The sequence below is a fragment of the Protomyctophum bolini genome (assembly GCF_963924005.1).
Source record: "Protomyctophum bolini genome assembly, chromosome: 24".
In the NCBI taxonomy this organism is placed as follows: Eukaryota; Metazoa; Chordata; class Actinopteri; order Myctophiformes; family Myctophidae; genus Protomyctophum; species Protomyctophum bolini.
Genome location: NC_137885.1, coordinates 11,482,234 through 11,502,511, shown reverse-complemented (window position 1 = coordinate 11,502,511; position 20,278 = coordinate 11,482,234). Strand labels below are relative to the sequence as shown.

The 20,278-nt window shown below is 46.2% G+C and overlaps 1 protein-coding gene across 1 annotated transcript in view; it reads left to right on the top strand.

Moving 5' to 3' along the window:
* Positions 1 to 19,114, top strand: part of LOC308312011 (TSC22 domain family protein 1-like) — a 48,032-nt gene extending 28,918 nt beyond the window's left edge. Inside the window, exons 2-3 of the mRNA XM_080758860.1 lie at positions 14,136 to 14,187; positions 16,746 to 19,114. Of these exons, the coding sequence (XP_080614986.1) occupies positions 14,136 to 14,187; positions 16,746 to 17,102 (409 nt within the window). The 3' untranslated portion in view covers positions 17,103 to 19,114. The remainder of the gene's footprint in view (positions 1 to 14,135; positions 14,188 to 16,745) is intronic.
* Positions 19,115 to 20,278: the final 1,164 nt, after the last annotated feature.

Below are 20,278 nucleotides of genomic sequence, written 5' to 3'. Positions count from 1 at the left end.
ACTACTGCCCTATTTAACCCATTCTAGACGGGAACCCATTTCGGTGTTAGCATTATGTCATGCTTTAGCTATTGAAAAATAGCAGATCTACAAGCTCGTAGCGCGCCACCGAGTGGCGCGCTACGAGCTTGTAGATCTGCTATTTTTTGAAAAATCGAAGAACGACTGACATTTTTTAGAATCTGATCTCAGGTCAGAATGGGTTAATCAGACCAGTGTGTGTCCAGTGGAAACCTCGTATGAATCTGATCTCAGGTCAGAATGGGTTAAGCTATTTTATACTTCTTCGGAGTGAAAAAATAAATGATGACAATGAATAAGAACATTGCCTATGTGAGGACATGCCCAAAACAGGGACACCGGAAAGTAGTTAATTTCACTATTGCAGTACGTAACTGTCTTGGAAGTTAGCCCCATGAGATAGTTGGTTTCATGAGGGGCGGCTGTTTTCTCCGCACCATCAACACATAGACGGTTGTATAAATCTAATCTACTGTACCAACAAACATCTTCTCTTATGGGGGTCCCCCATGACGCCAAAGTATTTTCAAAAGGGGGCGGTCCGTGGCCTAAGGCCTATCAATTTGGGGGCGCTCGACATGAAAATGTTTGAGAGCCACTGCGATACGCCTCGGGAACTTTCTTTTGGGACTTTTTCTTGATAGTATCAAGTGAAGACAGACAGGAAGGGGGGGAGAGAGAGAGACACGGCAGCAAAGCTCGTCATGAAAGGGACTCGAACACGCGACACACACACACTGTCAGCCCGGAGCCTATAGTTATGTGGCGTGCGCCTGGACCACTTGGCCAGCGGGGGCGGGGCGTCCACGCCTGGTGGAACCGTAAACACAAAAAGGAGATGGCGGTGTTGTGGAGATAAGAACACAGTGTTACACAGAGGGTAGTGTGTCTGTGTTGGCGGCATGTGACTGGTTGTTGTTGTTGTTGTTGGTAACAACACGAGCAGCGTGATCCTTTTGCCTCAGCCAATGTTAGGCTTCCTGTGTTGTCTGTCTGGCCGCGGAATTGTGCAACCGAATGTGTTTCCGAGAATGGCCTGCGATTGAGCACGACTGTGTGTGTGCGTGCGTCCGTCAGTGCACATCTGTCTGCATATTATATGTAGGTATTAAATAGACAAGTTCTTGGCGAGTTTAGGGGAGATGTGTGTGTGTGTGTGTGTGTGTGCACGTGCGTGCAATCATGGAGCGCTATAATTGAGTTTGACGGGCCTTAGGCAGATTTCTTTAATCTGTTTACTCGTGCCAAATCAGAAGCACACTGCAGCTTGTCTCAAAAGTCCCCTCCTCTGCGCGTGCGTGCGTGCGTGCGTGCACGCGTGAAAACAAACTCATGTGTTGCAGCCAGGGAGTCGGGTGGGACTCAGAAGAGCTCTGTTTCCTCTCCTCTGCAGAGTCAGAAGAAGGCTGTTAAAAATACCTGTCGCCCCTTTCTCACATCTGAGAAGGGTTGAGACTGAGAGGTTCGCACCTCATCCGTCAAGTGGCAGAAAGGCCTGCGGGGAGGAGGACTGCTGGGAATGCTGTCCGGCGAGGGTCCCATTCGGGCCGTGTCTCTACTCTCTCTCTCTCTTCCCCTCCACTTGTCCTCGTGGTGCCATATGGCGCGCCGAGGCTTGGGTTATGTAAAGGCATTGCGTGCGCAGCTCCGGCAGATTCACATAACGCTTCAGCGGAACCCTTCCCCTGAAGCCGCGCACTCTTAGCTGTGTGTGTGTGTGTGTGTGTGTGTGTGTGGATGGATGGATGTGTGTACGGTATGTGCGCATGCCTGCGGGCATGCCATCTTCCACGTTGCATGCATGTGCAGATTCATTACGTATCAACCTTTTGCAATAGTGCATCTATCTTTTTAGGTGTGTTTTGTCCCCATATAGGCGCATAGTGCCATGCCCTTACTTATTGTGTGTGTTGTGTGTTGTGGGTGGCGTGCGTGCATGTGTGCGTGCATTATGCGCTCTTTACGCTCTAGTCATACAGTGGAGTGCTCTTGAGGGGCTGCGCGCCAGGGACCTATTCAATGTAAATACCATCTGTATAGTGTAAGACCATCCTGAAGCTGCTGCTCCCGCGAAAAATAACAGATCTACACAAGCTCGTAGGTCTGCTATTTTTTTAAGCGTCGGGAATTTGTGCCTCGAATCTTTGAATATATATATATATATATATATATATTATTACAGAGTGTACATTTTAACTCAAGTCTTTGCTTCTGGGGAGGTCCCTGGAACAACATATTTTCAGATGGGGGGGGGGGGGGGGGGCGGAGGCATATTACATATAATTTTTGGGGTCCTTGACATGAAATATTGAGCACCACTCATGAGACAGTCAGAAACACAAGGTTTTTCAGGAAACTGTCAGGATTTAGAAGACATTTCTTTTTTTAATTTCGATGTCTGGCCTGAACGGGTTAACTGGGCACTAAAACACAACAAACAAACAAACAGCCACAACAAAGTGACCATAGAGCGGGAGGAAGCCACCCTGCAGCAAAACGTGGTCCTCCTGTTGTGTGTCCGTGTCTCGACCACGTGCTCTGGACAGTCTGGAGGGACACGGCACACAGAGCCCAGTCCTGCTTGGTTCTGGTATGAGGCTCGGCTCCTTTGGATCACCATGGCAATACGAGCCTCCTTCCCGGGGTCCCCTTTGGCACGGCTTCCCTTCCTTTGCATTCAGCGTGTGGTGCACACACACACACACACACACATGTTTGCCGCACCCTCCCCGCGCTTATGTAACAGCCACCCTTTCTTTTTTTTGTTTTTTACTGTTGCTGGGAGCTGGCAGCGTTTCGATTGTGTTCAACATTAAAATCCATTTAGACCCCCCCGAGTTAAAAAACATTCACTTTGAAAGAATATACATTCAAAGGTTTTTCGCCACATTTTCACGGGTTTTTAAAAAGAAATAGCAGACCTACAAGCTCTGCAAGCTATGAGCTTGTAGATCTGCTTTTTTTTTTCCCCAATAGCTAAATTATAACATAATAATGATTTAAAACACCAAAAGGAGTTCCAGCCCCAGAATGGGTTAAAAGTCTTTTAGTCATTGCGCCGCCTAAGGCCCCTATGGATGCTTATAGGGGTTGTGGCGTTTAGCATTCATTATCTTTGTTTTCTTCTTCTTTTTAAGTGCAAACCACTTCCTTAAGTGAGTATGCGTGTGGGTCCCTGCCTGGCTGGCTGGCTGCCTGGCTGGCTGGGTAATGTGTGAGTACGAAAACAGCATGGTTGTAACTCTGTCATTTCTCAACCATTTCGGACGCGGGGCGGCTCGCCGGTATCGGGCCGGCACCCTGGGTGCGTTCCTGTGGGTCTGGACCCCCACACGGAGTTGCACCACTTACTTCACACAGGTGTGATTTTTTTGTTTTCTTGCTCATAATTATGGGCAGCGCTGCCACTGAGTGTGTGTGTGTGTGTGTGTGTGTGTGTGTGAGAGAGAGTTCTGCACAAGCTTTGTGTGTGCATTATTATCATACCAGGGGGTGTGGAGCGACGCGGACTGGCGGAATCCGGTTTTTAAGGGCCGATGGCCTTTATGTTAAAAAGAGACGAGTAAATATGAAACGTGGGCCAACGCAGGACATGTGCTGCCCTGTGCTGTTCATTCACGACGATAATGGAGAGGATGAGATAAGATGCAATCATGACATGATGGCCAATAGTGCAGTTGAAGTATGCAAGTTGAAATGCCGATGAGACATTTTGTCCGATATAATTAATTGCTGTGATCTCATTCTGTATTGAAAGATTATAATAGTTTTGTCCATTCTGAAAGATACATGTAACGGGGTGTCTGCACTGCAGGCTTATAGGCAAGTCAGATTTAACTTAAATATACCTTTTATATTTAATATTGTGAGCTTGTAGATCTGTTCAAGCTGTTACCGTGGGCTTGTTAATCTGTAAAGACAGACCGATTAATCGGACCGATTAATTAATCGGTCCGATTGATTAATCGAACCGATGCCGATTTAATCAAAAATGCGCCCTGTTTTTGTTCGTCACACATACATCCCTGAATGCCAAATCCATGCGTTGGGTCATTAGTCGCAGAGTCACGTCACCGTCTTCCCAATCGCTGCAACAGCCTCCCTGGCCGCGGTTTGAAGGGACCACACACTGCTTCCTACTGGGCGACGCTCTCAGGCTGTTGCTCGCTTTTCAGGCTGGGTCCATTTTGTGAGCCGGGCGTCGGTCGGTGGAGGCAAGGATGGAGCCAGAGGCGGAGGAGGAGGAGGAGGAGGAGGAGGAGGAGGAGGGGTGGGTGGGTGTGTGTGAGTGAGGAACCAGGACTTCTCTGAGACTCTGTGTAGCACGCAGCAAAATGTAGCTGTATTGATTCCCAGGGCTTTGCAGGAGCACAGAACCCTCTTCTGCTCTTGGGGGGTCATGGTTCTCATCCTCCTCCTCCCTCCTTCTCCTCGTGTCTTCACATAAACCCTCTCAACGGGTGTCTCCTTTCTTCTCCGAGGCTGTGTTTAGTAGTTGCTTATACATCCGTGTTGTTTTTAGCAGGCACATTTCTATTTTAGTTTTAGTCATAGTCTCTTGAAGAGTTTCCATTTAGTTTTAGGCACATTTTTTTGTCACCCGTAATGTTTTAGTGTTAGTCTAGTTTCAGTCGACTAAATCTACAGTTGATTTAGTCGACTAAAATGTATTTTGGTGGGCCTTGATGCCATCGTAATGACTGTTATTACACTTGCTGAAAATAGCAGATCTACAAGCGCGTTGTGCGACGCGTCGTGAGCTTGTAGATCGGCTATTTTCAGCAACCAAGTGTAAAATGACTCATACTGGATCTCTTCTCCACTAGACCCTTCCTAGCATTTTTGTCTAGTTTTTATCTGTTGACGAAATTGTCAATATATTTAGTCTTAGCTTTAGTCGTCATAGCTTAGTTTTCATTTAGTGTCCAGTCCATTTAGTTTTTGTCAGTGGAAAAAGGTAGTCGACGGACATTTTTCGTCTTAGTTTTTGTCGACAAAAACAACACTGGCTTACATAACTGATCAATGGACGGCTCCGACCTTTTGGGGGAAGCGATCCTTAGAGAACCCCCCCCTCCCCCCTCCCCGCAGAAAGAGTGGAGAGTGTGTTTGTGATTGTGACTCACATTCAATACGCCCGATAACATTGTGTGTGCGTGAAGTGCAATGCGGTGTGTGATGAGGCATCATGACATATTACTCAAAGTTTGCTTTGGGGGTGTGTTAGAAGATGACGCCTACGGAGATGAGCTCAACTTAGCGCTGCCGAAAATATCTGCTACCGTATCACCAATACACACACAGTGTATTGGTGATACGGTAGCAGATATCCACAGCTGCCTAGTATACTCCTCCATAAAGCTATATAACCCATTTAGGCCTGACCTCAAAATCTAAAACATTTCTTCCAGGTCCTCCAGTTTTCTGAAATAAATATTTTCACGATTTTTCATAAATAGCAGACCTACAAGCTTGTAGCGCGCCACTCAGTGGCGTGCTATGAGCTTGTAGATCTGCTATTCTTCAATAGCTAAATTACAACATAATGTTTAATGTTTGTCCCCGCCCAGTTTGGGATAAATCCATCCTGACGACAGTCTGTCCTTGTGGAGCTGCAAAATATGAAATTAACACTTTTTGCAATGATGTAATGAGTCATTATTGCAATAAATCGGAGATTATTCTCGCATAACAACAATTGGATTAGATAAAATATTCGGCAGAAAATGGGCTAAAAATGCATTTTCGGCCTATTCGGTTTCAGCCCGAATAGGCAGAAAATATATCACCGAATAGCGTATGCAATCAATGCATTCAAAAGAGCTGAATAAATGTTTTATGGACCCATTATAGTGATTATTATTTAAGTTAAGTTTTGCCATAACCATTCATTTTGCCATAAATCAGGTAGCTTTAAGGTACGGCCATGACAGCAATGGTAGGAAAAAAGATATACAATATTAATCATATTCGGAATTTCGGATATTATAGGTATTCGGTTTTCGACCAACTGTTTCCTATATTCGGTTTCGGCCAAGAATTTCCCTTTCGGTGAATTCTTACTCAAGATTAAAAAAAAAAAAAAATACAAAATCTAAGCATAATCCACGTTCTTGGTGTGTTTCTTGTTGCATCCATAGAGCATCAGTGCAGCGCAGTGACCCCATGTCCACCTTCTTACATAAGCCTCCCTCTGCATGTGCGCCGGCCGGGGCGTGGCAAAAAAAAAAGAGCCGCGCGAGAGTGACATAAATCAAACCATTTTGTTTCACTTTAACCTCACACCAACCCAGAGAGCGAGCGGAGGCTCTCTCTGACATCGCCAACAACAAAGCTTCTGGAACTCATCCGAGCGTCGGTAAACGAGAGGCCCGAGCTCTCCAAGATGAATAGCCAGAGAGAGAGAGAGGCGTCAGCTGATTGAGTGACAGCACCGCAGGAAACCGTGTCCTCTCCGCTGTGCCTAACAAATCACTTCTTTCACTCAAAAGGCTGGTTCCTCCCCCCCCCCCCCCCGCCCCAGGCCTTCCTTGGGGTAGGAGGAGAATCCACCTGATCTCACACTAAATGATTCGGGTAATGATTTTCTCTGACGACGTCTCGCGTAACGCAGACATGCGTATGTACAGTAGGTGACATACCGTGCGAAACATGGAATGGCAATTGATTGTCGATTAGCCTCGGGGAGAGAGTTATGACTATGAGTCATGCATGGGAGTACTACCTCCCATTGTTTTTGGGCCGTGATCATATAGGCTAATCAGTCATTAACGAGAGAGGGACCTTGTAACGCTGTCGGTAAATACAGGCCGCGCTTTGGCGCCCTTTGCGATGAGTCAGCGGGCGGTGAAGGTAAACATTAACTGGCTTCGATGTCTTTATGCAAAACTGGAGCATGGCACTTAACTATATTTTAAATGATATAATAACGTAAATATGCTAAATATCTGTCTTAAAGGATTGTACGGATCTAATTCAATTCATATTTTGAACTTCAACTGACATTTCTGCTGCCAAGTTAATAATAATAACAAATAATTAATAGTAATTATACAGTCACACATACATTTCAAGTGCTCATGCAGCAATCAGTATATGTGCTAAACAATGGTTAGGTAACAAATAGGTCAGAGTGCATGCGCGCGCAGCCGCGCACACACACACACACACGCAGAGAGAGAGAAGCTTTGGATAGCAGTGGATTCATAATGAATGAGAGCATCCCACTTCAGACCCTCTGTGATGTCATGGCCTCACAGTATCGTGTGATTGGATGAGTCGGGGAAACGTTGCAGCGTCGGTGATTGGCTGAAAGTAAAAATAGTCTCCCAACACATACACACACACACACACACACACACACAGTACTGTACACTACAGATACACTACAGATACAATGGTTTGGATCAAATAAAGAGCTGTCCACCCAAAATGTTATCTTAAATAAATTGAAGTACTAGTATTGAAATCTCTTTAACATTTGAATATGAGGTCTGATGAGGTTTTACGGTCTGTACTGTCAATTAACCAACTGTCACTTTCCCTTCGACTGCCGTTGTTGCGTTCGCTCTCTTGCAGGGTACAGTACACAGTTCCAGGGACAAAGGATTTGACCTTTGCCTAACGAGGTCACTCGTTTTTTTTCTTTTTTTTTACACAGAAGAGTCACATCAGTTCAGAGCACGTATGGCGAGGCAAATTCGAGCTGTATGTATGTACGTACATACGTGCAAGCACGTACGTACGTACATACGTACGTACGTACGTACGTACGTGCTTGCCGGGCATTTTGTGAAGCCGCCCCCGTCCCCCCACTCGTGAACCCCGCCCGCCATTTTGGGCCGCTCAGTCTCGTTGAAAAGACAGGTTCCCCTCTCTCTCTCTCTCTCTCTCTCTCTCTCTTTTGTTCTCGACAGAAACTACAGTCTGTAATTGCCACTGCTCTTTCCGCCGTTCGGACGTGTGCGTTTGAGTGCACAGAGGTGCACTCTCACACCAGGCTCTTTTATCCTGACCTGATGGCCACAGCCTACACTCCTGTTTTGATCGCCTTTTGTTGAGAGTGACACCGTGCACTGCGTATACATACGAGTGGCTTTTGCGCATGCCTGCACAGTGGCGCGTTCCACTTCCAACATGGCAGTACACGTGAGCCCCGGCTCCACTGGAGTACCACACTGTTCCCTGCGTGTGTGGGGTGGGGTGGGGTGGGGTGGGTGTTGTAGAGGCGTTCTTTATGTATAGATATGTCTCGGCGTGCACACTTTGATGAGAATCGACAGGCTAGGCTACCAGCACAGCATTTTGGTCCAATACACACTCTCTCTCTCTCTCTCGGGGAGGGGGGAAGGTATAGGAGCCATGCCGTTGCCAGTTAATACAGTTTTCGATACAATTGTGAGTAGGTGATGATGATGGCGGTGGGGTAAATATATCCTCCATATTTTGCTCTGTAGTATATCCGCCTTCACCAAAGAGAACTTGAGCACAACCCCCTGCCTGCGCTGCCCTGCCGCGCACCGTCAAAAAGTAAAAACTATAGATGTTATCGCAGGAAAATAAGTGGAAAGTAGTCGCCGAGAAGGATTAAGATCAAAGGGGTGGGGCTTTCATGGCGACCATGCACGCTCTACAGCGGGAGGTGTGGTTGTGAACGGCTCATCCCATTGGACGATTCACCCTAATCTCTACTGACAGTTTACATAACCAGGGTAGTGATGGTGGGGGGGGGGGGGGGGGGGGGGGGGGGACGACGACAGTGACATCAGCGCTCGAGCGCCTTTCTCAACCCCGACGCAGCCAATCGCCAGAGAGCCCGTTAGGCCTATGTCATATAGGGAGAGCGCGGGTTACGACGTAAAGGACTTAACGTACTACTGGCCGCGCGTGCCCGCGCCGCATGTACACAAGACTCCCCACTCCACCATAACCCAACCCAGCATGACCCCATTGTTGGTCAGGCTGCGCTCAGGGAGGGTCCTTCTAGCCGAGAGAGAGAGTAGCAAGGGAGAGAGGAGGAGGAGGAGGAGGGGGGGGGCGGGTCAGGCCAGGTCGAAGGGCGCAGGTCAAGACAGGGGGGGAGATTCAAGGAGGGTAAGGATAGGAGTTTGGGGGCCCGGTTGTCGTCTTCGTTGTGGTGGTGATTGGGGTAGAGTGGTGGGGACGGGTCTCCGCTGTGATCGATCACATCGCCAAGCTTAGCCGGAGAAAACGCCGGGGCGGCATCGATGAGAGAGACAGGGCTGTCGGTGGCCGGAGGTCCAGAGCAGGGCAGGAGGAACACCATGGCCCTCAAAGTGCTCTTCTTTGACCTGGACAAACATCTGAAGAGGTAACGATGTTCGCAACGAACGGGCAGAGGGGCGTATAGGCCTACTGGGGCTGGGTGGGGTTACAGTACAGTAGGTTGTGTAAAGACGTTAATCCATTCTGAACGGGAACCCCTTTTGGTGTTTTAAGCATTGTGTGAACATATATTCTTTCAGAATACGTTTTTAACTCAAATCTTTGCTTCTAGGGGGGTCTCTGGAGCAACATATTTTCAGATGGGGGGGTCGTGGCCAATTACATATCATTTTTGGTATCCTTGACATGAAATATTGAGCACCGCTGACATAGAAACATGGGTATTTCAGAATACTGTCAGACTTTTTTTTTTATTTCGACGTCAGGACTAAATGGGTTAATCTGCAAGTTCTGCAACTGTACCTACTGTAGTAGTAGTTTTATTTTGTGGGATTGTTTTTCTATTGTTGTCTTCATCTTCTGCCTGTGCTGGTCGGTGTTTGTGGTGTTGCGTATATAGGGAACAAGATGTACAATGTGTGTTCATCCAATGGAACAACATGTACAATGAGTGTTCATCCAATGGGACAACATGTACAATGGGTGTTCATCCAATGGGACAACATGTACAATGGGTGTTCATCCAATGGGAAAGTGTTATACAAGCATACTGTGTACCTGTATATTGGAACGGCCACCTGTCCCCAACAACTCCTGTGTATTCGCATAACCAACCTAAAAGAATCAATGCATGGAACCCAGAGCTGCCACCCATCTCTATACATATAATGTCCCGGAGGGTGCCATTGTGCAGAATATGCCTTTACTCTGGTCTCTCCCTGAGGGCAATGCCAGTGCAGTCAAGGACACGATGTTCTCGCCTGCGTGTATGTTATCATCGCGGGCGAGTGTGCAAAGTGTGTTTGGCTCCTCCTCCTCTCATTATTCCCTGCAATACCCAGTGCCGTATAAGATAAGCATCTGACCCAACTCGGGGCAGATTCATTCAACCACAGTGGAAGAGACCGACCCCCCCCCCCCCCTAAAAATGTAGGCCATCCATATAGACTCCAGTTTGCCAAAGTCAATAGCCCTGTATGTATGGCAGACAGTTATGCATTCATTATGTCTGGTCTACAACTTGAAAGAGGTCAGCGTTCCAATTCCAACAACATACTATACCGTTGTACAAAAAAAAGGCAGTTATTTTCTTGTCTTTTCTTTCCCCCCAATTTCATTATTTCATTGTATTTCACACAAGCATTGAGTCTTCCTCCTCGACACGTTAGCCCTTGATAAACCACCGTCACAAAACAAGTGACTTAACTGTGGCAAATCACTCTATATCCAAACAAATCCCAGGTAAATCTCAAAGCATAAACTTGTATGCACCCTCCATAGAAGACCCTGTTCCAGTGGCCAGGCGTTACGTGGTTTCTATTCCATCGATGGCCCATGCAGCCGTAGACAGATATGACATAACAGCCTTAAGATGCTTACAGAGGAACGGATAGGTGAGCCCTGAAAGGTCTCTTTGGACACGAAGCGACTGCCTAAGCCCCGTGTCGACAGCATTGCCACAGTTATCATCCTGTCCGAGGGAAGGGTTGGGTTCAAGGACATCATTAATAACCTGACGAAAGAGTAAACAGGGATGCGACTTACGGTTGACGGGGGACAGCAGGACATTGTCCATTTGAAATCCACAGGGTTACACTGGGGGGAGCAATGTGGAAAATAAATGTACAAAAATACAAATCCCCATCCTTGGAACTGAACGAGAGCCTTTGGCACACTACTTTCATCAGTTGCGTAGAACAAAGAAGCAACGGTTGTTTATGTAACAGGCTGTGTGTAACCGTCTTCCAAACAGCATCTGTGTGGGGCTACAGTTTTCAAAGGCATATTTACTTGGCTCTGGTCGTCAAACCCATTATTGTATATAATTACAGGCTTGCATTGCAAGCAAGTTGTTGGTCAAAAAATCACGCAGCAATGAAGAATACAAGGAAATTTAAATAATCAATCGTGCTTATTTATTTTGCCCATTTTAATTCCACCAATGACCAAAAAACGTTGGCATGGGGCGTGGGATCGTGTTGTTCACGACGAGGCCTGACGAGAAGAACACGGTGTTCCCTCTGCTCACTCCGCGAGACAAAGGAGCCGGGGCTTTTTAGTTGAGTTCTGCTCAGTGTTTCTGACACACTTTACAGTTTCTCGTGTGCTCTAAGATCAATAAAACTCCCAGTCTGCAGTGTTTATCTGTCAAAAGCATCACTTGGTGGATTTTGTTCCATTTTATTTCTATGATACATGAAATGATGATGGAGACACCCGGGCAGTCGGTTCAGTCGTGGACATAACGTTAGGCTACTGTGTGTCTTTCTTTTCTTCATCCCCTTTTCCCCATCTCGACTTAACTTACAGTACAGTGCAAATTGCATATCTCCAGTACAATCAAACTCAAACCTTTCCTATTTGACAATCCAAAACACACGAAAGTTACAAAATTTCAACACAGAAATACGTGTCAATTCTTTGCTACAGTCTGCCTTTTTTTACGTTATGATATTTCATATAATATTATAAAAAAATACTTATGGGATAGATAGGGTTTTTTGTTTTAACCCATTTTGTGTGGGAACCCCTTTTGGTGTTTTAAACGTGTTATAATTTAGCTATTGAAAAATAGCAGATCTACGAGCTTGTTAGGTCTGCTATTTTTGAAAAATCGTGAAAATGTTTCTTTCAGAACTGGAGGATTTAGAAGAATTATTTAAAATTCTGAGGTCAGGCCTAAATGGGTTAAGTGTGTAGACGACCTCCACACTGTACGTCCTAACCGATAGGTGGAGGCATTGTTTCACTCAGCAGGCTGTCTCAAACTGAACAGTATATGCAGACCTTTTCTCTTTCGTACAGCCTGTACTCTCTCCTAAATGCAGCTGCACAAGATGCACCGGGGGCCGGGCTGTGTGTAGAACTTCTAACACGTTTGCCCATAAAAAAAATATATATCTCCTGTTAGTGCACGCTTAAGTTGTATTATTAGGCCATTCACGGTGGAAATTGCCAAAAATCAACTTCACAGCCGAAACAAGAACAAAGTATATCTCCCTCTCTCTGTGGCCTCAGTTTCCGCACCGAGCTCCCATGCTTTTATCTCCCGGGCTGTGTGGGTGGGTGGGTGCATTTTAAACACATCAGGTAGTGGGCGATGCCGCATAGATTATGAGATGATGCGGTTGCGCGCCAATCGGCTGCGCCTTGTTGCTGTGCTGCGCTTACTGCTTCTCAACGTCTGGTTCGGGGGACTAGACCACCACCAGGGGGTCCCAAATTAATTGAATACACAGGACAGGACGACCACAATGGAAATAAGCCCCCCCACACCCAGGGCTTTTTTTTTTGTTATCCTTTTTAGCACCATTGTATAATCTTTACCACTGATGTGCTTGGAATGTACTGTAATTCTGCAAACTGTTAATAAATACTTCAATCAATCAACAATTTAAAAAAAGGTTCAATGTGTACAGTCACACACTCAGGCTTACAGTACAGACCCCTAGTGGGGTCCCGGGCCAGACGTTGAACAAAACAGTGGCAGCCATGCAGTTAAGATTATGCAACGCCTCCTCGCTGTTGGGCGCTGCTGCGGCCGCCTCACTGCTCATGCATACATTATGCAGCTCATGCATAGATTATGCAAGCGGTCTGCCGTGTCGCTGTGTCTGCGCTGCTGTGCTGAGCGCTGCTCCACAACACACACACACACGCACTGGCTTCAGTCTTTTTGTGGCGCTGCAGCAGCTAAGCCAGGCTGTCCCGTCCCGGCCGCGATCGCTTCAACCCCGCATCGCCCGGAGAGACAGAGCCGCCTTCCTAACCCCCCAAACCCCAACACCACCCACCCATAGCTGCTGCACTGCACCCTCCTCCGATCACCCCGCACATTATAAGAGAGAATGCTCTATTTTTCTACTTTTATATCATCCCGGGATATATATTTTTGTTTTCTACGCCTGGAGGATTGTTGCCTTCGGAGCTTGGAGGACACTTATACGGGATCTAACGTAACAGAATGAATTCCCAGTGTTACGCAGTGGCGATGGACCTCGGCGTTTGTCAACTGAGGAATCTGTCCATCTCGTTCCTGTCCTCGGCGCTGGGCAGTGCGGCGGTCAGGGTTGACAATAGGTAAACCAAAGCAAAAAAAAAAATTTGTTGCAACAAAACTGCGCAAAGATCCGGTGTTTTATATTTGTTATGCAACGCGATCCGTCCTTCGGGTCGCGGTGAATGAATGAGAAAGAAACGCTGGCTCATTCATTCATCGCACCATCAAAGGGGGTTTAGCTTTGATATCTCAATCTTGCTTTGTTGTGTATCATCATGACTGTCTGGCTGGCGGCCACCCCAGTTTACAATAATGTCGGTAATTATTATTATTAGACAAGTTTGTAATCGAATGCGGATGGGTGCCTATAGGCAGTGTTCATTGGTTTCTGTTTAATTGTGTGTCCCGACTCCCTCGTCATCGTCACCATCGACACCATCACATTGATGTTGTCCCGTTGTGTGCCAGTATGTAGAATTAAACCCAGCGGGTTCTCTAAGGTTCACACTACAAACATTTACATGAGCAAACATCACACCGACCGATCACTGTTTTGCATTTGAATCAAATAAGGCTAGTTGTCGACACTTCGAGGAAGGTTATTCTGATGGCGAATTCAGCGTCTATAGGCTTGTTGTGACTCGAGTCGTTGCGGAAATGTGAAGCTTATTTATCTTTTTAAATGTAATTTTATTTATTTTTCTTTCAGCACTTCGGGTACGAGTGTGGTGGCCATAGACAACAAGATCGAACAAGCCATGGTAAGATTATTTATGTACTGTCCTCTTGTGTTACTGTACTAGTCTGACTGGGTTTAGTGGATTATGTAACTAACTAAAAGCTTTACAGTAAAAGGGGAGGTTGTCGGTCATTTATTCTAGTTTATTTCCATTATTGTCTGTATGTAAAGGAGAGAGTGAGAGACGTATTCAATGTCTCAGGACGGATTAAGCCCGTATAGTAGACAAAAGGTTGTGCTCTGTCCTCGCTGCCACCACAACCAAAGGGAATGAATGAAAGAAAAAAAATAACGAATAAATCGCCATAAAGTACAGAGCAGGAAAATGAAACCATTTGCTTTGTTTGGAATGAAACGGAATTGGTCAGCAACACTAGCCCAGGCCAACTTTATTGATTTGGGCTGGCCATCAATCATTATAGAGGCACGGACTATAGCACGGACAAAAAGCACTGCGATCGCCGCGTTATATCGCAATTCGCAAATAGGACCGCATGCAATTGTCGTCTTTATTTGGAGCTGTCATCGTTTTTTGGAACGATTGACCCCGTTCACCCCTGGGCTTGTTTGTATAAGACTTTGGGCCGGGTGACCGGGTCTAAAGTCCACACACACACACAAACCCCTATTGTTTCTATGTTGATCTATCCATATAAGTAATCGATCGTCTCCATTTTCTTTCCAATGTGTGCACTTTACTGGACTGATGTATTGTATATTCAGCTCAACAGCGGAATATACAGTAACTTAAAAGTCCTTTAGTTGATACACATTTGCATACACACACACACACAACATTGGCTGTCCCTCTCTCTCTCTCTCACTCTGTTGCTAGGCAGTAGGCAAGCCGACCACTCAGTATAAATAACCCACCAGCCGCCGGTTGGCTCCTCCCATCCGATGCGGGAACATTTTGTACCTCGGAGTTTACCGGGTCGGGGGCGGGTCCCGGTTTGAGGAGGGATGCAAAGAATAGATTATGTTATTATCACCGCACATTAGACTGACTGACTGGGCCTGCTGAGGCGTCACCATGGGAATGTTGCGAGCGTTTAAAGTGAATTGATTGAGTGAATGGCATGCTATTAGTAGCGGTTGCAAAATAGACAGTGCAGAGGTATACAAGCAGTTGAGAGTCTTGAGACAGTCTCTAAGTCCACCAATTATCCATAATGTATACATGAAAGATAAGGGTTTATTTTCAATTCAAAGTGAATTGATTGAGTCTCAACCGTCTGTACTATTTTGCACTGTAATGGTTGAGAAGTTGAGACGAATAACAAGTCTAAAGTCCACTACCTATCCATAATGTCTATAATTAAAGATAAGGATCGGGGAGGGGTCAAAATAAATGGACTTAGATGGTTATTCATCTCAACTGCTCATCTGCTACGAAGATGCTACAAAGCACAACACAAAATCTCACAAAATGTTTCCATTGTTGTCCTAATATGTATTCAATTCATCAATACATGCAAGAAATTATGACACAATTTCTATAGTCAATCTAGTGTGTGGTTCTTTGGGGGGGGGGGGGGGGTGGGTTAATGCATTGATATAAATTCATAATTAAAAATCATGTAAAATGCATCATTCCCTCCCCTCCCCAGTCAGAATGTATCGGTGCAGCCTTGGCTTTTGTGTTATACAATTTCCGTTGCAAATGCAGGGCTCTTCCTTGCATGGTGGTCGATGCTGTTGCGTGGCGTGTTTTCTCTCTGGCGCTCGTCGTATCTCTCCCGAGTGCGTATTGAGTTTCACAGCAGGCACAGGGCAAAGGTCATCTTTGCTGCCGCTTTCGGTATACATCTTGAAACACCACCGGTAGCGTAGCGTAGCGCCCGTCCATCATGTAGCATGTAACTGTGTGTGTGTGTGTTTACTCTGTACATACTGTCTATAATAAAAGTGCGGTCCAGCAAACCTCTGCGTTCCTTGAAGGGAAGGTCTAAAAAAGAAAAATGGACCTTTACCGGTCTGTAACTGTTTGAGAGTGCTCACGTGGTGGAGCCAAATGGACCCGGGACGGGTCCATTTGGTTTAAAAATGTGTGCAAAGTCCTTGAATTTTAAAATAGACGTTTTGAGAACCACCGGTCCCCCGACATGCGGGAAACTACGGTCGGAACATGCGGTCGAACATGCGCTGCTCCGTGCTTGCAGGTTTATAGGTTAGGGTTTGAGTTAGGTTTGTCGGTCTAATAGTATGTCTATAACCCATTTAGACCTGAGGACGATTCTACAAATGTCTTCAAAATCTTGACTGTTTTCCGAACAACCTCATGTTTCTATGTCAGTCGTTCTAAAACATTTTCATGTCAAGGACCCCCAAAAATATATGTAATTGTCCACCGAGCCCCATCTGAAAATAAGTTGTTCCCAGAAGCAAGGATTTGTGTTAAAAACATTCGTTCTGAAAGAATATATTCAAACATTTGGGCCACATTTTCACGACAAGCTTGAGCTTGTAGATCTGCTATTTTTCAACAGCTAAAGTACAACATAATTCTTAAAACGCCAAAAGGCGTTCCCTGTACGCCGTATAACTCCGCTGACCCCTCTCTCTCCCCCCCTCCCCCAGGACCTGGTGAAGAGCCACCTCATGTACGCGGTGCGCGAGGAGGTGGAGGTGCTCAAGGAGCAGATCAAGGAGCTGATCGAACGCAACTCCCAGCTGGAGCAGGAGAACAACCTGCTGAAGACGCTGGCCAGCCCGGAGCAGATGGCCCAGTTCCAGGCGCAGGTGTGCCAGACGGGCGGCTCGCCCACCGCCGCGGGCGCCGCCAACGCCGCCGCCAACGCCGTCGCCATCGCCGCCGTCAACCCCGCGCAGGCCCCGCCCGCGGCCAACGCGCCGTCGCTGCTGCAGGTCGCCCCCCCCATCTCCTCCCCCGCCGCCGCCTCCTCCTCCGCACAGAACACGGGCGCCTCCGTGTGAAGCTCTGTGGGTGGGCCAACGGGCGAACCGCGCCCCGATGTTCCTCTTTCCCTGCCCCCGCACCCCCGGAGGTTGCCGGTTACGGGAAGGGGAGAAGAGGAGGAGGAGGAGGACGACGAAGGAGGGTTTTTTTTTTTTCCCTCTTTGCCATACTGTGAACTGACCGATTTATTATGCCCACAATCGCGGAGAACGTGCTGCTACACGCAAGAATGGAAAGGAAAGAAAAGACACAACGCAGAGAAAATAAAACGTGATCGGAGAGAAGTCTTTCCCCCCCCCACCCCTGTTTTGTTGCACATTTTTAATTTAATTGACTTTTTCTTTTTGGAGAGGTTGGATGGAGTCATGGCACTGACGTGGCGTGCATTCTCTCTGCAGCTTTTTTAAACTCGCTTCAAGACAATCGTGCTGGCAGCAGCGTCGCCGTGGTGAAGACGTGAATATGATGACGTTGATGATGATTATGAGGGTAAAACGCCCCCCCCCCCCCAGTCCTCAGCGACTTGGAACAGGTTGGGGGGGGGAGGGGAGGAGAAGGGGTCGGGGGGCGGCTACCATTGCATGCCTCCGTCAGTGTTGTCCGAAACTGCCCCCCAAACCCCACCCCACCTACCCTGCAGTGACTTGGAATCGTGCTGTGGTCCCCCTCCCTTACCTCCCCCTTTTTATTACATGTCCGTTCTTGTCACTATCTTATCCTTTAGTATTCTTTACCCCTTCATTATTATTATTATTATTTTCTCCTGCTCTCTTAGCTGTAGAGGTATAAAACTAGGAACAAGCACTTTTTTCCCGCTAAAGGAAGAGACTTGTATTAATGGTAGAGGGACCATACAAAACAAAGGAGAGAGAGAGAGAGAGAGACGCATACACACACTCACATACACCCATCTGGAATGGGATGGCAGAGACGAAACGGATAGTTTAGGTACGGGCCTTTCCTTTCGCTAGTTAATCACTATACTCTCACAGCTGTGTGGATAATGAGTTGGAAGGTGACCCGAGCTGACCGTTTTGTGCCTATAATACGTTTGTCCGTTATAGGAGAGGAGATGGTGGTGGAGGAGGAGGAGGGAGGGGGTGAGTTGGAGATGTACATTAGCTACGCCTCAATGTTCACGGCGGGAACTCTGTGTTCTTTTTCTATACGGTTCCAACTTCCTTCCCCCACCACACACACACACACACACGGTCTCTCTCGCTTCACCTCTGATCGATCATCAATAATTTATGCAGGGAGAATTTTATTTTAGTATTTTTTTTGGGGGGGGATTTAGGATCCTTGTTTCTCATTTCATCTTTATTTTGTTGATTGTCAAATTTATGATGTTCTAGTGGTCTGTAAAAAAAAAAAAGGAAACTGAATATATACAGAGATCAATAGGACATTTAAAAAAAGACTGTTTATAGGCTTTTGACTTTGTACATAACTACAAGTTTTCCAGTTAAGCTCTGCCAAGTGCCTGGTTGCTAACCATAGATATATATATTAAAGCCTTTTTTTTTAATTATTTCTCCACGTGCATGTGTGCGCGTATATATTTATCTATGGTTTTGCCAGGTTTTGAACTAACTGTGATGTCGGCGACTCGAGGCGAGAACAGAGGAGGACTCGTCACCTCAACACTAAAGCGCTGTCTCTCGCCCGTTTGTTGTGGGCACACAGCCTTGTACTGTATAAGGAATGGACTCAGCAGCAGTGACTCATATTATCTGGACTCGTTTTTTTGGGGGGGGGGGGTTGTTGTTGTTTTTCAAGGATGTGTAGTTCTTTTTTTCTTTTTTTTTCTTCTTCTTTTTTGTACGACCGAGTTGTAGTTTGAGTTGCCGGCTCAAGCTGAAAATATGACGAGAAACTTCGGTCGGGGGGGAAAATGTGTAGAACTGTTGTCCATGTTTCGTGCATGTTCCTGAACCCATCACAAATGTGACGTTACAATTGCACTAAACAGCTGCACCTCAACCTAAATAAAAAAGCAAAAAAAAAAAAAAAAAAATCTAAAAATGAACGGGAACTTGTCATGTCCTCTTTCTATACGACGCTATGTTTTAGTGCTGTGGTTCTCAAACTTTTACATTTCAAGAACCCATCCTTAACCCATACATAGACGTTTCAGAAAGTATTTATTTAAAGACCTTTTAAGCGTTGGACAAAGCCAACTCGAATCGTGACAACAAACACAATTCTTTGGGCCGAACAAATACTTAAAAAAAAGATAAAAAGTGTTGTATCCTGCCCTTCTTTTTTCTTCTTTCTAATAATTATTTTGCCCCAAAAATTGTGTTTGTAACTTGTCATGAGTTGTCACAACACAATCAGAGTTGGCTTTGTCCGTGTGTGTAAAGGTCTTGTAAATACTTTCTGAAACGTCTCTGGGAAAAATGAATTGGAAATGAATCTCTTCCGGGCCGATATTCGGGGCCGGGACTGTGACGCTCTACTGTATATAACCAAGAATGGACCCATTTGGAGTCCCTGGACACCACATACAGAACCACTAACTATGTACTGCATCCTTGGTCAATGAACTCCGTTTGTTTTAAAACACAAAATGTAATATTACCAGTAATTATTAAGATGGTATAAAGCTCACCGTTGCTGAGGATAGACACAGATATAAGGATGTGCGTCCCGATAGAAGGTTCCCTGTTTTGCCTGTGGAGAGAACAGCTCTAGCATACTACGATCATTACTTGGCATATAACAATGTAATGTGTCCTACACCAGTGGTTCCCAAACTTGTTCATGTCTAGGACCCCCAAGTTGACACTAATTATCCCACGGACCCCCATTATAAAAGATATACCAGATTCTTACGGCTCTAGCAGTGATTATCAACCCGTTTAATTTCAAGGACCCTCCCAGTTTGACATGCATTAGTCTACGGACTGCCCATTTAATGGCATTTCTATCTCTGGAACCGCAATTTATATCACTGTTAATTTAGCTCTGTGTACAAATGGGGTTAAGCAACCCATGTGTACACTCTCAGAGTTACGGACCCATAAGGGTCCATTTAGTTCCTAACTATCATTTAGCTGGCGACCCCCTGGAACTCCCTCAAGGACCCCTGGGGGTCCCCGGACCCCACTTTGGGAACCACTGTCCTATACTGTGCTCAGACAGCAACACTTTGGTTCGTTAGGGTTGTCGGGTAAGTGTGTACGCTAGG